The sequence below is a fragment of the Bufo bufo genome, chromosome 5 (genome assembly GCF_905171765.1).
Source record: "Bufo bufo chromosome 5, aBufBuf1.1, whole genome shotgun sequence".
In the NCBI taxonomy this organism is placed as follows: Eukaryota; Metazoa; Chordata; class Amphibia; order Anura; family Bufonidae; genus Bufo; species Bufo bufo.
In genome coordinates, this window is record NC_053393.1 from 311050377 (window position 1) to 311071204 (window position 20828).

General features: G+C 44.3%; 1 protein-coding gene across 2 annotated transcripts in view; it reads left to right on the plus strand.

Annotated features, from left to right (window-relative positions):
* ANKS6 (ankyrin repeat and sterile alpha motif domain containing 6) overlaps positions 1 to 20828 on the plus strand; it is a 180458-nt gene that overhangs the window by 12734 nt on the left and 146896 nt on the right. For both annotated transcript variants that reach the window (XM_040432916.1, XM_040432917.1), the window contains exons 2-3: positions 13444 to 13946; positions 15067 to 15111. In XM_040432916.1, coding sequence (XP_040288850.1) covers positions 13444 to 13946; positions 15067 to 15111 — 548 coding nt within the window. The remainder of the gene's footprint in view (positions 1 to 13443; positions 13947 to 15066; positions 15112 to 20828) is intronic.

The window sequence follows — 20828 nt, forward strand, 5'->3', positions numbered from 1 at the left end:
AAGGAGACGTTATACTGTATGGGGGGCAGCCACAAGGAGACGTTATACTGTATGGGGGGCAGCCACAAGGAGACGTTATACTGTATGGGGGGCAGCCACAAGGAGACGTTATACTGTATGGGGGGCAGCCACAAGGAGACGTTATACTGTATGGGAGCAGCCACAAGGAGACGTTACACTGTATGGGGGGCAGCCACAAGGAGACGTTACACTGTATGGGGGGCAGCCACAAGGAGACGTTACACTGTATGGGGGGCAGCCACAAGGAGACGTTACACTGTATGGGGGGCAGCCACAAGGAGACGTTACACTGTATGGGGGGCAGCCACAAGGAGACGTCTCCTTGTGGCTGCCCCCCATACAGTGTAACGTCTCCTTGTGGCTGCCCCCATACAGTGTAACGTTACACTGTATGGGGGGCAGCCACAAGGAGACGTTACACTGTATGGGGGGCAGCCACAAGGAGACGTTACTGTAAGGAGTCAGGACAACAATTTTTGAAGCCCTCCTCAGTATAATAGTCTTACACTATCACTTTTAGAGGGACTCGCTCCTGGCAAACACAGCTCTGCTGCAGTGAATGCAGTGGAGCAGACTGTGATGTAGTTACAATGTATAGTTATTGCAGGGACTCAGAGAATCGTCTGAGAGTTTATTAGTTAAAACGAATCGAATGAGTCAGAGACTGTGTCACCCCAGACTTCCTGCTCTGCTACATGCACCCTGTACACACACAGCTCCACTACATGCTATGCTAATAATGCCCCCCCCCCCCACTTACTGGGAGCCGCAGAGCAGGAAGCCTGGCAGGGACTCGGTGACACAGTCTATGACTCATTGGATTCTTTTAACTAATAAACTGTCAGACGATTGTCTGAGTCCCTGCACTACGCTCCCTGCACTGTGAGTCAGGGCTGGTTGCCTCTGATTGGTTGGAGGGCGGGGAGGGGCGGGCCTAGCTTCCACTCTAGGCTCCAATTACACTGCCTGCTGCTGCCTGTGAAGCTGTTAGCTGTGGGAGATGCAGGGGCCGCGGACGGACACATAGAAGCGGTGCACAGGTATCTGCAGTGGTATCGGGGACATTTGCACGAGTACATGTACTCGTGCAAATGCCCGGTATCGGTCCCGATACTGGTATCGGTATCGGGACATCCCTATTAGAAACACTTGGCCATGGAAAAGAAAAATTGCATATTTTACAAGAAAGTGTTGCTTTAGCCCCATATTTTTCATTTTCACAAGGGTTAACAGGAAAAAATGCACCCCACAGTTTGGTTTGCATTTTTCCTGAATAGGGCAAAACACCCCATATGTGGTCATAAACTGCTGTTTGGGGACACAGCAGCATTCAGAAGGGAAGGAGCAGCATCTGGATTTTTTTTTATCATGGAATTTGCTGAAATTGTTTTTAAGGGCAATACATTTTTATTTTTTTGTAGACTGAGCTATATGAGCGCTCATTTTTTGCAGGAAAAGCTGTAGTTTTTATTGGTACCATTTTGGGGTACAAATAACTTTTGATCACTTTCTATACCGTTTTTAGGAGATGAGGTGAGCAAAAATTGCATTTTGTGTTTTATTTTGTTATGGGGTGCTCCATGCGGTATATATGATTTGCTAACTTTATTCTGCTGGTTGAAATGATTATGACGATACCAAATTGAAATAGTTTTTACATTTTTGTACTACTTTTGTATCACAAAAACACTTTTTTTATCTTTTTTATTAGAAATGTTATATTTTGCACCCATAAATTTTTTTTTCCAGCCAACATAGGCTACTTTCACCCTGGCGTTTCACGGATCAGTTTGAAACGCATTTGAAACGGATCCGTCAATAAAATGACTAAACGGAGACAAACGGAAGCCATTCAGACTGATCCGTTCAAACGGATCCGTCTGTATTGCGAATCCGTTTGTCACGTTCATTTCCGTTTTTGCATCCGTTTAGCGGATCCGTTTTGGAATGAGTAGCATCTCTAGGTTCCCCCATCTTCATATATTCAGATTCCTGAGGGTTGTCATGCTCCTATATTTCTCCAGGGCTATCTTGTTGAAATTCAAAGTTGGTCCGGCTTTCATCATGGACCGCACCTTTCGGACTCTTGTACACGTCTACATGCACTTAAAGATGTATAGTGTTCGTTAGCGGGCCATATGTCCCTGATCGTCATTGATCGTGCGTACGGGAGTACAGAGCATCATGATGCTGACCATGTTGTGCCGCACACTGGGCTATTGTCCCGCACTCATATGATCTATTAGTGCAAGACAATATCCCCGCGGGCAGCTCAACTTGCACAGAATCATTGTACACTATGATGCTGTATACTCTCGTGCGCACAATCAATGCCACTACGGGACATATGGCCCGCTCACGGACCCTATGTCTCTGGGGGCATACAGTCGTGTGCAAGAGGCCTTAAAGGGGTTTTCTCATCTCAGACAATGCGGGCATACCGCTAGGATATGCCCACATTGTCTTATAGGTGCGGGTCCCACCGCTGGTACCCTCACATATATTGAGAACGGAGCCAAGAAAGTGGATGAGGTCGCACTGCGCCGCCGCCCTCCATTCATTTCTATGGGAGAGGCGGGGATTATCGCTTGGTGGTGGACGTACCACGGGAAATTTGTTGTCCTCAAGCAACAGTGCTCCCCGCTCCGTTCTCGATATAGGTGCGGGTCCTACCAATGTTGCCCACACCTATCAGACAATGGGGGCATATTCAAGTGAAATCCCCCCATTGTCTATGTGAATACCCCTTTAAAAACTGCATGTCCCTTGCGTGTCCCTTGTGGTAATCACACTAGTTATATTAGAGCGTCATTGGGAAATCATTAAACTGTAAAATTACAATTTATTAATGAATTCCTGATGATGCTGATGGACCGTGACTCCCACAAGGGCTCATATGAAAGGGCAGAAGATTGAACAATGAACAAGCATTTGCTTGTTCATGTGCCAATCAGAGGGTCTACGATCAATAAAGAGCCAAAAGATAGCTCATTATTGATGGTCATGTTAATGGTTCTTCCAACATTGGCACTAATGCTGTTTTGATAAGAAAACTACCTAGGGTGTTACAAGAAACGCACAGTAGTGAGACTAGGGTAGTTTTAATTTCAACACAGCTGTAGTGCCAAGGTTACCCTGTACAGGACAATAAAAACACAGACACGGTGCAGTAAACTATAATTTTTTTAAAAAAAATTTTTTTAACCGCCTCAGCCCCCCTAGCTTAGGCCTCTTTCACACTTGCGTTGTCCGGATCCGTCGTGTACTCCATTTGCCGGAAGTGCCCGCCGGGTCCGTAACACCGCAAGTGAACTGAAAGCATTTGAAGACGGATCCGTCTTCAAAATGCGTTCAGTGTTACTATGGCACCCAGGACGCTATTAAAGTCCTGGCTGCCATAGTAGTAGTGGGGAGCGGGGGAGCAGTATACTTTTTTTTTAATAAATATTTATTTTATTTTAGAAACCACAAATTAGTACAAAGTCCAATATTGATCAAGTCAATATACATAACACAACAATTATAAACATCATTGTGGCAAACTTGTACCGATCAATATAAGTTTACACCCAATATAATAATAATTATACTAATAATAATAATACCCCCCCCCATATTGGCTGCCGTCCAATCCATTCAATCAGCTATAGAACAACATTAAATATACCTAAGTGGTCTTGCGTGACACCCCCTACTTTCTTGCGCTATCCTCATATACTCTAATTTGTTGAAGGTATAAACTCCACTCGCTTACCGAGGGCGGGGAGACAGAGCCCCAATACTTAACCAACATAGCTTTGGCGACCATCAGACCCCTCATCCAGATCTGTCTGACCCGGAGGGGGGTTTCCATTTCTGAGAGATAGTATCCCAAAATCACTGTCAAAATGTCCGGGTTATAATTCGACGCGGACTCCTTTTGTAGGGAAGAGAACACTTGGTCCCAATATTTTTTGATTTTACTACAGCCCCAAAGCAAATGTATATAGTCCGCATTAACACATCCACATTTAGGGCAACAACACTCCCTAGCTTTATTTTGACGGAATTTTCCTTGGATTTTTGGGGTATAATATAATCGATGCAAAATCTTAAATTGGATTAATCTATGGGCATTGGAAACCGACGCCTTCTTCACATTCTTATAGATGGAGGACCACTGTAGTGGAGAGCAATTCAACTCTTGCTCCCACTTAGTAGGACTATTAAAAGGAGTAACAGTTGCCAATGCTGTTCGGAGTTTAGCGTACAATGCAGAGATCTTCACCTTCTCATACTTGTGAGCATCACAATAATCGAAAAATAAATTCTCTCGTTGAAAAATGAAGTCCCTATTCCTAGAGGCTACAAAAGTGTGTTTTAAACGTGTATACATAAACGCGTCTAGTGGTGAGCTATAAGTGACACCAAATTCCCAAAGCGATTTAAAATGACCCGAATAAAAAAGGTGAGACACTTTATTAATACCCTTACGTGACCAATAACCAAAATCTTTAATTTTGAAGAATTCCGCGAGCCCCTTGTTCTCCCACAGAGGAGTAAAGGCAAAGGGACTAGAAACTTTAAGAATATCCTTCAGCTTATTCCATACCCTCTGTAGTGAACAAGGGATCGGCAAGGACTTCTCCAATCCCATATACCCAGTCTCCAAACATGCAAAAATATTCTCTATTGGTTTATCCATCACTTTAGTCAAATAGCGTAGGAGTAAACTCTCTTTCAAAAAGCAACAACGCTGTATCTGTGCGCATAAATAATAACCTTGAAAAAAAGGAAGTGACAACCCACCATCTTCCTCCGACAACCATAAGTATCTCTGCTTTATACGCACCCTCTTCCTTCCCCAAATTAGATCGTTTATCAGAGTCTCCAATCTATGAAAAAATATATCGTCAATCCAGATTGGGGAGGCACATATCGGTAACAAGACGATAGGCAAGATAATCATCTTAATCAATGCTATTCGATCTGTTTGAGCCAACATCAATTTCTGCCAAGCGCTTATCTTGATCTTAACTTTATTCAATACCGGGGCCAGATTCAGCTCGTAAAACCTATTTATGGGTACCCCAATCTTAACTCCCAAATATTCCAACGTATCCTTGGGGGCCAGAACACTGATCCCCCTCCCTTCATCTACAGCCTTCCGGTTCAGCGGGAGGAGCGATGACTTTGTCCAGTTAATCATATAACCTGATAATTTACCATATTCCTCTATTACCTCTATCACGTAGGGAAGAATTTTCCATCCCTGGTCCAGGAACAGAATCACGTCATCGGCATACAGACTTATTTTATCACTCACTCCCGCCACCCCAAAGCCATCTATACGATTATCTGAGCGAATCCTGCAGGCCAATGGTTCAATAAAGAGGGCGAAGAGAAGGGGAGACAGAGGACAACCCTGTCTCATCCCTCTCCTCATCATCACAGGAGGAGAACTCAAACCATTAATATTAATAGTTGCGACCGGCTGTTCATATAACATTTGGGTCATTTCCAAAAATCAATTCCCCAGGCCAAACCGAGACATAGTAGCCCACAAAAAAGGCCACTCCATCCTGTCAAATGCCTTTGCGGCATCTAATGACAGGACGGAGTGGTCTATACCACCCCCAACAGAAAGGTTCAGATACACCCTATATAGGCTCATCTGTATTTGGCGACCCGGGATAAAACCCGTCTGATTAGGGTGTACCAGGGAAGCTATAACCCTCTTCAAACGATTAGCCAACATTTTAGCGAGAATCTTATAATCCGTATTAAGGAGCGATATAGGTCTATATGACCCCATATCGCATGGATCCTTCTCCTTTTTTAACACCAGGATAATTACTGCCTCTCTGAATGATGGTGGTAAAGAGCCGAGCCTACAGGATTCATTCAAAACTAGAAGCAGGATCGGAAGGAGTGATTTAGCGTGGTACCTGTACAGTTCAAACGGCAATCCATCTGGACCAGGGGATGAATTCTACTTAAGGAGTGGAAGTATCGCCTGCAATTCCTCAAAAAGGATAGGGGAATCCAACATCTCTCTATCTTGTGCCGATAAACTAGGAAGCTCCAATTGTTGAAGGTATTGGTCCATATCGCTGCGACTGAAAATAGAATCAGACTTATAGAGAGTAGAATAAAATTTCACAAATTCATCGCTGATCTCCTCTACGGACCTCACACTATTTCCTAGTGCATTCCTGATTTCCCTTATACTGGTAGCCTCTCTCTGGTTAGCCACCAATCGTGCCAGGAACCTGCTTGGTGAGAGAAATATCTCTCTAAAAGTCAACTTTTCCCATTTTTTTTTATACAAAATTGTCATTATAGAGAGATATTTCTCTCACCCAGCATGGGTATATGTAAAAAGACACCCCAAAACACATTGCCCAACTTCTCCTGAGTACAGCGATACAACATGTGTGACACTTTTTTGCAGCCTAGGTGCGCAAAGGGGCCCAAATTCCAATGAGTATCTTTTAGGAGGGCATTTGGATTCCAGACTTCTTCTCACGCTTTAGGGCCCCTAAAATGCCAGGGCAGTATAAATACCCCACATGTGACCCCATTTTGGTAAGAAAACACTCCAAGGTATTCCGTGAGGGGCATGGCGAGTTCATAGAAGTTTTTTTTTTTTTGGCACAAGTTAGCAGAAATAGATATTTTTTTTATTTTTTCTCACAAAGACTCCCTTTCCGCTAACTTGTGACAAAAAATAAAATTTTACATGAACTCGCCATGCCCCTCACAAAATACCTTGATGTGTCTTCTTTTCAAAATGGGGTCACATGTGGGGTATTTATACTGCCCTGGCATTTTAGGGGCCCTAAAGCGTGAGAAGAAGTCTGGAATATAAATGTTTAAAATTTTTTACGCATTTGGATTCCGTGAGGGGTATGGTGAGTTCATGTGAGATTTTATTTTTTGTCACAAGTTAGTGGAATATGAGACTTTGTAAGAAAAAAAAATAAAATAAAAAACTATTTCCGCTAACTTGTGCCAAAAAAATGTCTGAATGGAGCCTTACAGGGGGGTGATCAATGACAGGGGGGTGATCAGGGAGTCTATATGGGGTGATCACCCCCCTGTCATTGATCAACCCCCTGTAAGGCTCCATTCAGACGTCCGTGTGTGTTTTGCGGATCCGATCCATGGATCCGTGGATCCGCAAAACACATACGGACCTCTGAATGGAGCCAGCCTTACAGGGGGGTGATCAGGGAGTCTATATGGGCTATATCTCATTGATCACCCCCCTGTAAGGCTCCATTCAAACGTCCGTATGTGTTTTGCGGATCGGATCCGCAAAACACATACGGACGTCTGAATGAAGCCTTACAGGGGGGTGATCAATGACAGGGGGGAGATCAGGGAGTCTAATATGGGGTGATCAGGGGTTAATAAGGGGTTAATAAGTGACAGGGGGGGGTGTAGTGTAGTGGTGTTTGGTGCTACTTATTACAGAGCTGCCTGTGTCCTCTGGTGGTCGATCCAAGCAAAAGGGACCACCAGAGGACCAGGTAGCAGGTATATTAGACGCTGTTATTAAAACGGCGTCTAAAATACCGTTTAGGGGTTAAAAAAATCGCATCTACAGCCTGCCAGCGAACGATCGCCGCTGGCAGGCTGTAGATCAGCTAGTTTACCTCCGGTTCGCGTGCGTTCACAGGAAATCCCGCGTCTCGCGAGAGGACGCACCGGCGCATCCACAAAGAATAACAGGGCCGCCGCAAAGACGCAATCCTGCGTACAGCGGTCCTGTAGTGGTTAAACAGTAAAAAAAAAAAATTATATATAAACATAGAAATTTTTTACAATTGTTGATAATGATGAGGGGAGGTGGATTGTCGTGGGGTTGGTGGTCTGGGGCTGGCAATGGTAGCCCCCCCCTGTCCTGTCGATCTACTGAGATTAAATTACGGGCCACAGGAAAGGATGCAGGGCGTAATTGTGGGGTGTGGAGAAAGGAAGGGTCTGAGGAGGACCCAAGCGTGTGTAGAGGTGGAGGGAGTTTGGAAAGAAGTTGGAGGAAAATAGTGTGGAGGAGAAGAATAAGAGACAGAAGGCAACACATGCTCGGGGGGTGGGAAGGGAAAGGTTGGCGGTACTGGCCACTGGTGTGGGATAGGGGATAGGTGTGGGATGGGGGGGGTTGGGGGCGGTGCATAATTTCCCATGACCCGTTCTCTAGCATGATCTTAAACTCATGCAACTGCTCGGGGGCGTCATTGAGTCCATCAAACTGATCATGCTTAGCCCATAATGGTAGTTTGGGCTGCGTTGAATCGCCGACTCCGCCCCCTCCCAGCGGCGAATCAAGTCAGCACTAAACTCCTTCTGATGATCGGCAAAACCTTCTAGAGCGTCGGAAACTACCTCTACAAGGTTCGCATAATCAGTTCGATTTGGCCTACCGGATCTCTGCCTGCTCACCAGGGCTCTCAAATTTTGGCGAAAACCAAAGAGCCTCTGTTGAGCGGAGGGATCCGATAGGGGACCCGGATTGTCCTGAACCGATGCGTGAGGGACAGGAGGGCTGGCGCTGGCGATCTGTTCCGGTTCCACCTCAGGGGGTTGTTAAGGGGACACTGACAGGCCAAATCAGCATATATAGTTAGATATATGACATTACAGGTCTTATTCAGTCTTTTAAAAGCATATAAGTATCCCCCCTGTCCACCTTATAAAGAGCGAAATATAAAGTTTTATAACCTGCTTGTCCGGTCACCAATCTGCCCAAGGGGCGGCGTTTCATGTGAAAATGCGCCCAGCCAGCCTTCCCAACTGCCGTTCTGAAGCCCCGCCCAGCTCATCAATATTCACTTCGCTGGGCGGCGGCTAGAACTCTCCCCAGTCCCGATCCTGCGCATGGGCAATTCAATTGTCCGGGCATCGTTCATGCCCAATCTTCTGCGCCTGCGACCCGCCGTGGTTAGATCGCGCCTGCGTACACACACAGCCTGCCTGCGTCTTCGAGGCAGCTGCAGCCTCAGCCTCAGCCATGCACTGTTCAGAGCAGCGCTTCAGAGCGCTGCTCACTCACATCGTCAAAGGGGTTAATTATAGACAATTGAATTGCCCATGCACAGGATCGGGACTGCACCGCACAGTTCCAACCACAAAAACCCCTGCAGTGCCAGAAGCACCGCACAGTTCCAGCCACAAAAACCCCTGCAGTGCCAGAAGCACCGCACAGTTCCAGCCACAAAAACCCCTGCAGTGCCAGAAGCACCGCACAGTTCCAGCCACAAAAACCCCTGCAGTGCCAGAAGCACCGCACAGTTCCAGCCTCAAACACCCCCGCAGTGCCAGCAGACCCCCCAATTCCAGCCACACACATCCCTGCAGTGCCAGCAGCACCCACAGTTCCAGCAACCCCCACTAGTGCCAGCAGCCCCCCCACCCCAGTGCCAGCAGCCACCCCCAGAGCCAATAGCCCCCCATAAAGGCAGCCCCCACCACCAGTGCCAGCAGCCCCCACTGTTCCAGACACACACACACACCCCTTTCCAAGTGCCAGCAGCCCACCCCCGCGCTTTATTTTTGCAGGACAGGCTGTTATTTTTACTGGTACCATTTTGGGATACATATGACTTTCTGATCGCTTTTTATTCTGTTTTTTGTTTGGGGGGGGGGGCATGAGGTGACATTTTTTTAACCAATTATAAATGAGCAGATATAGGAAAAAGCTATTTACTTTATTTTGATATATATATTTTTTTTACACTTGGTTCTTGAAGATCCAGTGGGCCTGATGGCTGTACAATACACTGTGATTGCATAGTGGGGCCCCGATTGGGAAGAGAGTGCTCAGTCTCTGTTAACCCCGTGGATGCCACGTTGGCTACTGACGGCTCAGAGGAGGTACCTTTATGCAGTCTCTGATCTCCACCATCATGAATGATGAAGATCAGAGCCTGAAATCGGTATTTTTAGCTGAAGTATGCTCTGGTTAGTCTATACAGACTAACAGATTGATCGCTGACAAGGGAGCACTCTGATTTGGTCCCTTGCCGGTATCTTCAGAGACGCTCGTGCTGTGACGCTTGTGTTACAGTGTCCGGCAATAGTTCAGATGTAACTGTATACCCAGGTACTCACCTCGGCGTATAATTAGAGGTGTCCAGGTGCCTCCCTACCCAACTATTTATATAGACACATACTGTAGCTGTGGTTTGACTGATTAAAACACTGTTTTTCTTTTGTTGATCTGAGGCTCCGTTCCCCAGTTATACTTTTTCTTATTATGCAAATTAGGCATTTGGTGCAATGAGGACGTCACCATTGCTCTTGTTGCACCCAGCTCCACTATATATATATTTGTTTTGTGCAAATTCTCTTTTTGTTTTCATGCATAACATAGGAAACAAATGCATTTACATAAAAAATATGGAGTTCCAGAGGCGGCACTCAGTGGGCACCTGCATCCTGAAAAAGGTCTAGGCATTCCAATAAGCCACAGCAGGCGAACAGGCCCCGGAATAATAGTAAGCACTATAGGATCCCTGCTTTATGGCTTACCTAACGTGCTGCTTATCTTTTAAAGTCTGGACCCGTGAAAGGTCCTCTTTAAGGCCTCCTGCACACGAACGTATTTTTTTGCGGTCCGCAAAAACGGGTCCCGTTTTTCCGTGATCCGTGACCGTTTTTTCGTCCGTGGGTCTTCCTTGATTTTTGGAGGATCCACGGACATGAAAAAAAAGTCGTTTTGGTGTCCGCCTGGCCGTGCAGAGCCAAACGGATCCGTCCTGAATTACAATGCAAGTCAATGGGGACGGATCCGTTTGACGTTGACACAATATGGTGCCATTTCAAACGGATCCGTCCCTATTGACTTTCAATGTAAAGTCTGGAGTCCCTTTTATACCATCGGATCGGAGTTTTCTCCAATCCGATGGTATATTTTAACTTGAAGCGTCCCCATCACCATGGGAACGCCCCTATGTTAGAATATAGTCGGATATGAGTTAGATCGTGAAACCTCATTTCCGACAGTATATTCTAACACAGAGGCGTTCCCATGGTGATGGGGACACTTCTAGTTAGAATATACTACAAACTGTGTACATGATTGCCCCCTGCTGCCTAGCAGCATCCGATCTCTTACAGGGGGCCGTGATCAGCACAATTAACCCCTCAAGTGCAGCACCTGAAGGGGTTAATTGTACTATCATATCCCCCTGTAAGAGATCAGGGCTGCCAGGCAGCAGGGGGCAGACCCCCCCCCCCCTCCCCAGTTTGAATATCATTGGTGGCCAGTGCGCCCCCCCCCCCTTCCTCCCTCTATTGTAATAATTCGTTGGTGGCACAGTGTGCGCCCCCCCCCCCCTTCCTCCCTCTATTGTAATAAATCGTTGGTGGCACAGTGTGCGCCCCCCCGCCCCCCCCCCCCCCTTCCTCCCTCTATTGTAATAAATCGTTGGTGGCACAGTGTGCGCCCCCCCGCCCCCCCCCCCCTTCCTCCCTCTATTGTAATAAATCGTTGGTGGCACAGTGTGCGCCCCCCCCCCCCCCCCCCCCCTTCCTCTCTCTATTGTAATAAATCGTTGGTGGCACAGTGTGCGCCCCCCATCGGCCCCCCTCCCTCTATAGCATTAACAACATTGGTGGCCAGTGTGCGGCCTCCCATCTCCCCCCCCCCCCCCCCCCGATCATTGGTGGCAGCGGGTTACTAGCAATAGTACAATAGTAAAAGATTCATACTTACCTGGGAGCTGCGATGTTCGTGTCCGGCCGGGAGCTCCTCCTACTGGTAAGTGACAGTTCATTTAGCAATGCGCCGCACAGACCTGAGGCTGTCACTTACCAGTAGGTGGAGCTCCCGGCCGGACACTAACATCGCAGCAGCCGGTAAGTATGAATCTTCTACTATTGTACTATTGCTATGTAACCATGGCAACCAGGACTGTAGTAGCGTCCTGGTTGCCATGGTTACCGATCGGAAACCCAGCGATTAAACTGGGACTCCGATCGGAACTCCACTGCCACCAATGATGATGGGGGGGGGGGGGGGAGATGGGAGGCCGCACACTGGCCACCAATGTTGTTAATGCTATAGAGGGAGGGGGGGCCGATGGGGGGCGCACACTGTGCCACCAACGAATTATTACAATAGAGGGAGGGAGGGGGGGGCGCACACTGTGCCACCAACGAATAATTACAATAGAGGGGGGGGGGGGCCGCACTGGCCATCAATGATATTCAAACTGGGGAGGGGGGGGTCTGCCCCCTGCTGCCTGGCAGCCCTGATCTCTTACAGGGGGATATGATAGTACAATTAACCCTTTCAGGTGCCGCACCTGAAGGGGTTAATTGTGCTGATCACGGCCCCCTGTAAGAGATCGGGTGCTGCCAGGCAGCAGGGGGCAGTCTTGTACACAGTTTGTAGTGTATTCTAACTAGAAGCGTCCCCATCACCATGGGAACGCTTCTGTGTTAGAATATACTGTCGGTTCTGAGTTTTCACGAAGTGAAAACTCAGCTTTGAAAAAGCTTTATGCAGACGGATCTTCGGATCCGTCTGTATAAAAACTAACCTACGGCCACGGATCACGGACACGGATGCCAATCTTGTGTGCATCCGTGTTCTTTCACGGACCCATTGACTTGAATGGGTCCGTGAACCGTTGGCCGTGAAAAAAATAGGACAGGTCATATTTTTTTCACGGCCATGAAACACGGATCACGGATGCGGCTGCAAAACGGTGCATTTTCCGTTTTTTCCACGGACCCATTGAAAGTCAATGGGTCCGCGAAAAAAAACGGAAAACGGCACAACGGCCACGGGTGCACACAACGGTCGTGTGCAGGAGGCCTAAGTGAATAAGGTCTCTCAAGTCTATTGTGGCTTCTCTAAAGGCCGTTGTAAGCTCCCATAATCATTTTCAGGAACTGTAATAAAAAAATCTACAAATGAAATCGGATAAGAAAAAAGGCTATGTATCACTGTCTGGTTTTAGCTGGCAGGAAAAATTAAAAGTGACACATTCTCTTTAAGGGGGTTGGCCACTTTATCATAACTTTCACTCGTGTGCTGGAAATAGCAGTATGACCAACTTACTCATATAATATTTTATATCCCTTCTCTCCAAGAATTCTTCTGGGACCACCGCTGCCACTTGATATAAATACATTGTTCTTCACTGCCAACTGGCCGTAACGTGGCCACTGATGGTGGCGCTCTGCATTTAGTGCAGTGCCATTCTGAAGGCTTATGAGCTTGTCAATCACTGCATGGTTTAGCATCAGAAGTGTGACGATATCAGCAAATTTGTGTATGCAGTTAACGGGGTATTATGCAACCCGGGAACATACCCTGAAGAATAGCCATTTTGCCTTAGTCTGTTTTATAAAGCTCTAGCTCGTCTATGTACTACTGTAACGCTGAAGGTGTACAATTTTAATCTCTTCACCTCTTTGACTCTTCAGGTCTGGACATTTAGATGTTGCAGTTATACTGTTGGAGAACGGTGCCGATGTCAATGCCCAGAATCGTCTAGGAGCCAGTGTCTTGACGGTGGCCTCAAGAGGAGGCCATGCAAGCGTAGTCAAGCTGCTTCTTGAAAGTGGAGCTTTTGTGGACAATTATGATCATTTTGATGTCAACATAGTGAGTAGCAAAGGCCACAGAGAAGACATGCCAGAGATCACTGCCCTGATGACATCTGCCCTGCACGCTCATGAGGCGGTGGTACGGTTACTATTGGACTGGCGAGCTGACGTGAATTATCGTGTAAGGACAGGATGGAATCCATTGATGCTGGCAGCCCTTCATGGACGTGTGAGCGTGGCCCAGCTGCTGGTAGATAGAGGTGCTGATCCGGATCAAGTTAACGGTTTAGATAAAACACCTTTTGAAATCGCTCTGAGCTTCAAACACAAAGACATGAAAGATTACCTGGATTCTATAACCACAATTCGACCTAAGACTGGTACGAGGCGGCGCTTCCTCTTTTTATTTGCCTATTGATTTGTGTTGTATTTTTTTCCTATTATATTTTCAGCCACAATATTCTCAGCATTCAGCATAGAAAATGCTAATAACAGTGTAAGTCAATAGAGCTGGATCCGTTTTCTTTGGACAGGAAAAAAACGTATCCGGCACCCTTTGACTTACAGTGTTAGTGCCAGATCTGGTTTGTTCACTTTCGATTTAATACAACCACATTCAAATGGAATGGATGCAGCCATTTGTATTAAATCAAACTGAATAGTTTTCCTCCGGTTTTGAGATCCTCTGCTGGATCTCAAAACTGGAAAGGAAATCGTATATGTGAAAGTAGCCTTACTCTGCAGGCTGCTCACTCTCATTCTGTAAACCCTTTCTCAGTAGATTGTTCAGGAATCTACAGGGTCAGCAGACTAAGGGTCCATTCAAACGTCCGCAAATGGGTCCGCATCTGTTCCGCAATATCGGGAACGGGTGCGGACCCATTCGTTCTCAATGAGGCAGAACGGGATGTGGAGAGCACACTATGTGCTCTCCGCATCCGCATTTCAGGAGCACGGCCCCGAACTTCCGGGCTTCGGCCCCAAACTTCTGGGACGCGGCTCCGCAAAAAAAAGAACATGTCCTATTCTTGTCCGCAATTGCGGACAAGAATAGGCTGTTCTATGGGGGGAGCCGGCCGGGTGTATTGCGGATCCGCAATACACCATGGACGTGTGAATGGACCCTTAGGTTGCATTCACACGACTGTGGGACAGCTGTGCCTGTATTGCAGACTGTAAACAGCAGCCCGCTAAAAACTGCACTGGCCATATGCACCCCGCATTGTGGTGCGGACCCATTGACTTAAATGGCTCCACAATCTGCTTAATGTGGCGAAAGATAGGACATGTTCTATCTTTTGCGGCGCGGAGACACAGACCCAGATGTACCTATTCATTGAAGTGAATGGGTCCGCATCCGAGCCGCCAAAATGGCGGCTCGGATGCGGACCCAAAAAACGGTCGTGTGCATGAGGCCTTATTCTGCATATTGGATAATGTAGATCTGTTTTTTACGCTTCATTTCAACTTTGCCTCTTGTTTTTTTTTTTTTTTATACAGATGAAGAAAAAAGGCGAACTGACGTTTTTCATGCTGTGAAAATGGGTATGTTATTTGTCTGTGCACATTGTAGTGAATTTTCTTTGATGTTCCCTCTAGTCTGTGCTATGTGTAAAATGAACAGGAGTCCTGGTGTGTGTCATATATGTTTGCTTTGTGTCATTTGTGTGTGGGCATCCCTACTAATAGTTAGTATTGCCCTGTATTGTGACTGAAAATCTGTTCTATTCATGTGAATGGGGTTGTTTCAACTAAAATGCGCGTTTGTTGAAATTTAACAACAAACAATCGTTTTAGCCGACATATGACATGCCATTATTGTTTGAAACTTAAGTCGGCCGTGTTTAACATTTTTGTCCAGTAGTCAGAGGAAAGATCTTTCATCCATCCCGTGATTTCATTGAACATGTATGGGCAGTTTGAACAACTGCAACGGTCAATTTGGACTATAGTGTGTATGGCCCCCTCTGTAAAATTAATGATTACAAATGCCCCCATATAGTTTATTTCACTTTACTACTCCTAAGGGCTCATGCACATGAACGTTTTTCTTTTTCGTGTCTGTTTTTTTGCGAACCGTATACGGGACCATTCATTTCAAAGGGTCCACAAAAAAACGGAAGTTACTCCGTGTGCATTCCGTTTCCATATGTCTGTATTTCCGTTCTGCAAAAAAATAGAACATGTCCTATTATTGTCTGCATCACGGACAAGAATAGTACTGTTCTGTTAGGGGCCAGCTGTTCCGTTCCGCACACAGAAGTCATCCGTATTTTTTGCGGACTGCCCAATACATACGGTCGTGTGCTTGAGCCCTAATCCAGATGAAAAATATATTCTTTTTACTGAAAAACATAAATGTATATACAGTGGATCAAGTAGTACAATAGTAAATATAAACTCTTAAATGATTTACAGTGCATTCGGAAAGTCTTCAGACCCTTTGACTTTTTTCACATTTTGTTGTGTTGCGGCCTTGTGCTAAAATAAAAAAAAATAAGTTCAAGTTTTTCCCCATCATTCTGCACTTCTTACCCTGTATTGACAAAGTGAAAACAATATGTTAAAAATCTTTTCTAACCTATTGAAAATGGAAAAACTAAAATCTTGTATTGACATTAGTATTTAGACCCTTTACTCCGTACTTCCTTGAAGCACTTTTCGCAGCGATTACAGCCTCCAGTCTTCTTAAAGTATGATGCCACAAGGTTTGCACACTTGGATTTTATGGATTTTCTGCCATTCTTCCATTCAGATCGTCTCATGTGCTGTCAGGTTGGATGGGGATTGTCAATTTACAGCCACGTCTTTCCAGAGATGTTCGATAGGTTTCAAGTCAGGGTTCTTGAAACTTTTAAATACATAAAGGGATTCAACTCGGTAAAGGAGGAGAGCATATTTAAAAGAAGAAAAACTACCACAAGAGGACACAGTTTTAAATTAGAGGGGCAAAGGTTTAAAAGTAATATAAGGAAGTATTACTTTACTGAGAGAGTAGTGGATGCATGGAATAGCCTTCCTGCAGAAGTGGTAGCTGCAAATACAGTGAAGGGGTTTAAGCATGCATGGGATAGGCATATGGCTATCCTTCATATAAGATAAGGGCCGGGGGCTATTCATAGTATTCAGTATATTGGGCAGACTAGATGGGCCAAATGGTTCTTATCTGCCGACACATTCTATGTTTCTATGTTCTTGGTGGGCCCTCAAGAACATTCACAGTGTTGTCACTAGTCACTCCTGTGTTGTCTTGGCTATGTACTTAACCCATTCACTACTGGCGCTGGAGCGATGTGTAAACATGGTGCCCGCTCTCTACTGTTTCAAACAGTAATGCCGATCACGGTAATTAAAGGCTTTAGATGCCATGATCAAGTGAAATCACGGCATCTAAATGAGCAAAAACCCGGGAGCTCGCGCTACTGGGCTTCCTACCGATGCCCCGTGCAGCCAATGTGGGCATCGGTGGTTGCGCTGAACACTGTAAGCCTTTGCTGATGAGGCTTTAAGTGTTCATGCTGCAGTTCTTATTTTGGCCACCAGATGGCAGGCCAGGATAAGAAATGAGCAATTTCTAGTGTACAACAAATTTAAAAAAAATAAAAAATATTATTTATAGGCTCGTATATGAGCTTCAAAATCATCACAGAAATTTTTTTTAAAAAATAATGTTAAAAAAAGAAAAATATAAAAGTTTAAATCGCCCCCCCTTTCCGTATAATTAAAAAAAAAAAAAAAACTAAATAACAATAAATATAAACATCATGGGTATCATCGCGACTGAAAACGCCGTACTATTAAAATATTTTTTAAAAAAATCCAATTCGGCGAATGGCGTAATGGAAATAAGGGTCAAAATGGATGATTTACAATTTTTTCATTGCTTCTCTCACCCAAACAAATGTAATAAAATGTGATCAAAAAAGTCACGCACACTCCAAAATGGTCAATAAAAACTACAGATTGTCCCACAAAAAATGAGCCCCCACATAGTTCAGTAGATATAAGAAAGTTATGGGGGTCAGAATATAGTGATGTAAAAAAAGTAATAATTTATATTTACATTTATTTTTACACTATTTAAACATAAAAGACCTATGCATATGGGGTATCATTGTAATCGTACTGACCCAGAGAATGAAAGGCATGGGTCAGTTTTGCCACAAACTAAACGCCGTGGGAACAAAACCTGTAAAACAGAGGAATTGCGATTTTTGTTTTTTCCCAATTCCACCCCATTTGGAATTTTTTTACCGCTTCCCACTACATTTTATGCCATAATTAATGGTGGCATTAGAAAGTACAACTTGTCCCGCAAAGAAATAAGCCCTTATATAGCTATGTGACTGGAAATATAATAAAGTTATGGCTCAAGGAAAATAGAGAAGAAAAATGAAAATGCAAAAATGAAAAAACCTCAGTTATCCTAAGGGTTAAGGACATTATTTTGTTGGAAGGTAAACCTTCACCCAGTCTGCGGTCCAGGACCTTCTGGATCAGGTTTTTATTAGAATTATCTCAACTCTCAGTTCAGCTTTTCTCAGCTGCTGAAAATTGCCCACACAGAATGATGCTGCCACACCATGCTTCACTGTAGGGCTGATACTGGGCAGTGCCAGGATTCTTCCAAGCTTGATGCTTAGAATTAAGAATCTTGTTTCTCACAGTCAGTCCTTCAGGTGCTTTTATGCAAACTTTCATGTATATTTTTTACTAAGAAGAGTTTGCTTTTGGAAACTTTTAGTGTACCAGAAAGTGTTTTTTGTATCCTTCAGATCTGTGCCTCCACAAAGTTCTGTCTCTGAGCCCTCCATTCAGTTCTTTACTCCTCATGGCTTAGTTTTTGCTCTGATATGCATTGGCTGTGAGTAAGGATAAGCATACTTGTGTTTCAAGTTCAGCGTACAAGGTTCAGGTTATCTAAGAATTCCCTTATGGATTTCCGCTACCACGGACCATAACTTTTGGTCAGTGGTAGCAGAATCCATAACAGAATTCATAGATAACCCGAACTTTGTACACAGTACTTGAAACACAAGTTCTCTCATCCCTAGCTGTGAGACCTTATATAGACAGGGCTGTTTCTTTCAAAAACATGTCTAATTAACTGAATTTACTATAGGTGGAGTCCAGTGGATACATCACAAAGAGCTAAATGTCAAGTGTCATAGCAAAGGGTCTGAATACTTACAGATGTAGCCGAGCTAAAATTGACATTTCACAGTGTTATCTCGTGACACAAAAAAGAAAAAAAGTAGCAGTACTTACGAATCTATAGCAAAAAGTCTCTATGGTGGTGGTGCCCGCAGTGGTGGATATCCCCAAATCAAATAATTTATTCTGGATCTCGTGACACAAGCCATTGCACGGGTCGCTTCCCTGGGGATAGGTACCTGGAGGGGGTGGGCAGGGAGGACGCGTTGATTTTTTTCAATTGATAAAGTCGATTAACCCTTAGGATTCCGGTATTTTTTTCGTATCTGTTTTTTCATTTTTCTTCCCTATCTTCCTTGAGCCCTAACTTGTTTATTTTTCCGATCACATAGCCTTATAAGGGCTTTTTTTGCGGGATTAGTTGTAATTTCTAATGCCACCATTTAATATGGCATCCAATGTTGTGAGAAGCTGTAGAAAAATTCCAAATGGGGTGGAATTGGAAAGAAAAATTTAATTTCTCCACCGTTTAATGGGTTTTGCCCCATTGCAGCAAAATGCCCTTCATTCTCTGGGTCAGTATGATTACAACAATACCCCATATGTATAGGTTTTTTATGTCTAAATAGTGTAAAAATAAATTGAAACTTTGAAAAAAAAAAAAATATCTTTTTACATCACCATATTCTGACCCCCATAACTTTTTTTAATAGTTATCTACTGAGCTGTGTCAGGGCTAATTTTTTGCGGGACGATGTGTAGTTTGTATTGATACCATTTTGGAGTGTGTGACTTTTTGATCACATTTTATTACATTTTTGGGGCAAGAGAAGCAATGAAAAAATGGCAAGTCAGCCATTTTGACCCTTTTTTCCGTTACGCCATTCGCCGTATTGGAAAAACATTTTTATATTTTAATAGTACGGGTGTTTTCAGATGTGGTGATGCCCATGATGTTTATATTTTTTGTTATTTATGTATTTTTTTATTTTACAGAAAGGGGGTTGATTTTATATATTTTAAACTTTTTTAAAAAACTTTTTTATGGTTTTGTAGCTTGTGTTTGAGGCTACAAGAATCTGTATTTTATTTTTTTATTCTGTACCATTATGTTTCTGATATATCCATATTGGTACTAGAATTGCTCATTTCTTATGTTGGCCTGCCACCTCCCTGGCCAAAATAAGAATTGCAGCTGCAGTACCCTGGGTTTCTTCAGAGAGACCCTGCGTATTGAATTCAATTACCGGCATCCTCATTGGTCGCAGAGGATGCCGGTAAGAAGTGCAAGCTTTTGGGGTTTTTAGTTTTTAGATGCTGTGATCAAGTGTGATCACGTCTAGAGTTTTGTTCTCGTATTTGCGCAAATGGGAACAAAGTTGGCAGCTGCGCACTCCATTTTCTGCTGCTTGCCGAGCAACACTAAAGTGATGAGGCATGTATTTGGCTCCCTCAAATCATTGGTGGCAGTGGAGGCTCAGAGGGAAGAGAGAGGGCTGGATCGGGAGGAGAGAATACTTACCTGACGGCGGCCCCACTTCCCTGTGGAATGACATCATTGGTGCTTGCACACTGAATCTAAGGGGAGGGGGTGGTGTTTTGAGCTCTAGAGGTATGTGTATTCAATACCAGTGCTTTCACTGTAGCAGTGCTCAAACTGATTCATCCTGTCTGTTGGAGCGCCAAATCCTAATTATCCCACATGGTGAACATTATAAAAAGTTAAAAAACAATGATGGAATTGCTGTTTTTAATCACCATCCCAAAAAATTGTGTTAAAAGCAAACAAAAAGTCACAAGGCAGCAATAAATCCCATAGCTTGTTCTGCAAACAAAAGCCCAAAGTTAAACACAGCTGTCTGACAGAATGAAAAAGTTGTGAGTCTTGGATATGGTGATGCAAAAAAATAAATAAATACATTTTAATAAAAATTAGATTTTTATGATTCAAAAGTAGTAAAACAAGAAAAAAACAATATAAATTTCATATCACACTGCAGAATATATAGTTATCAAAACTTAACCTACAGAATATTTTTCATTTATACTGTACCTTACAGTGAACTCCATAAAATATAAAAATAACACTGAAAAGACTGCAATTTTTG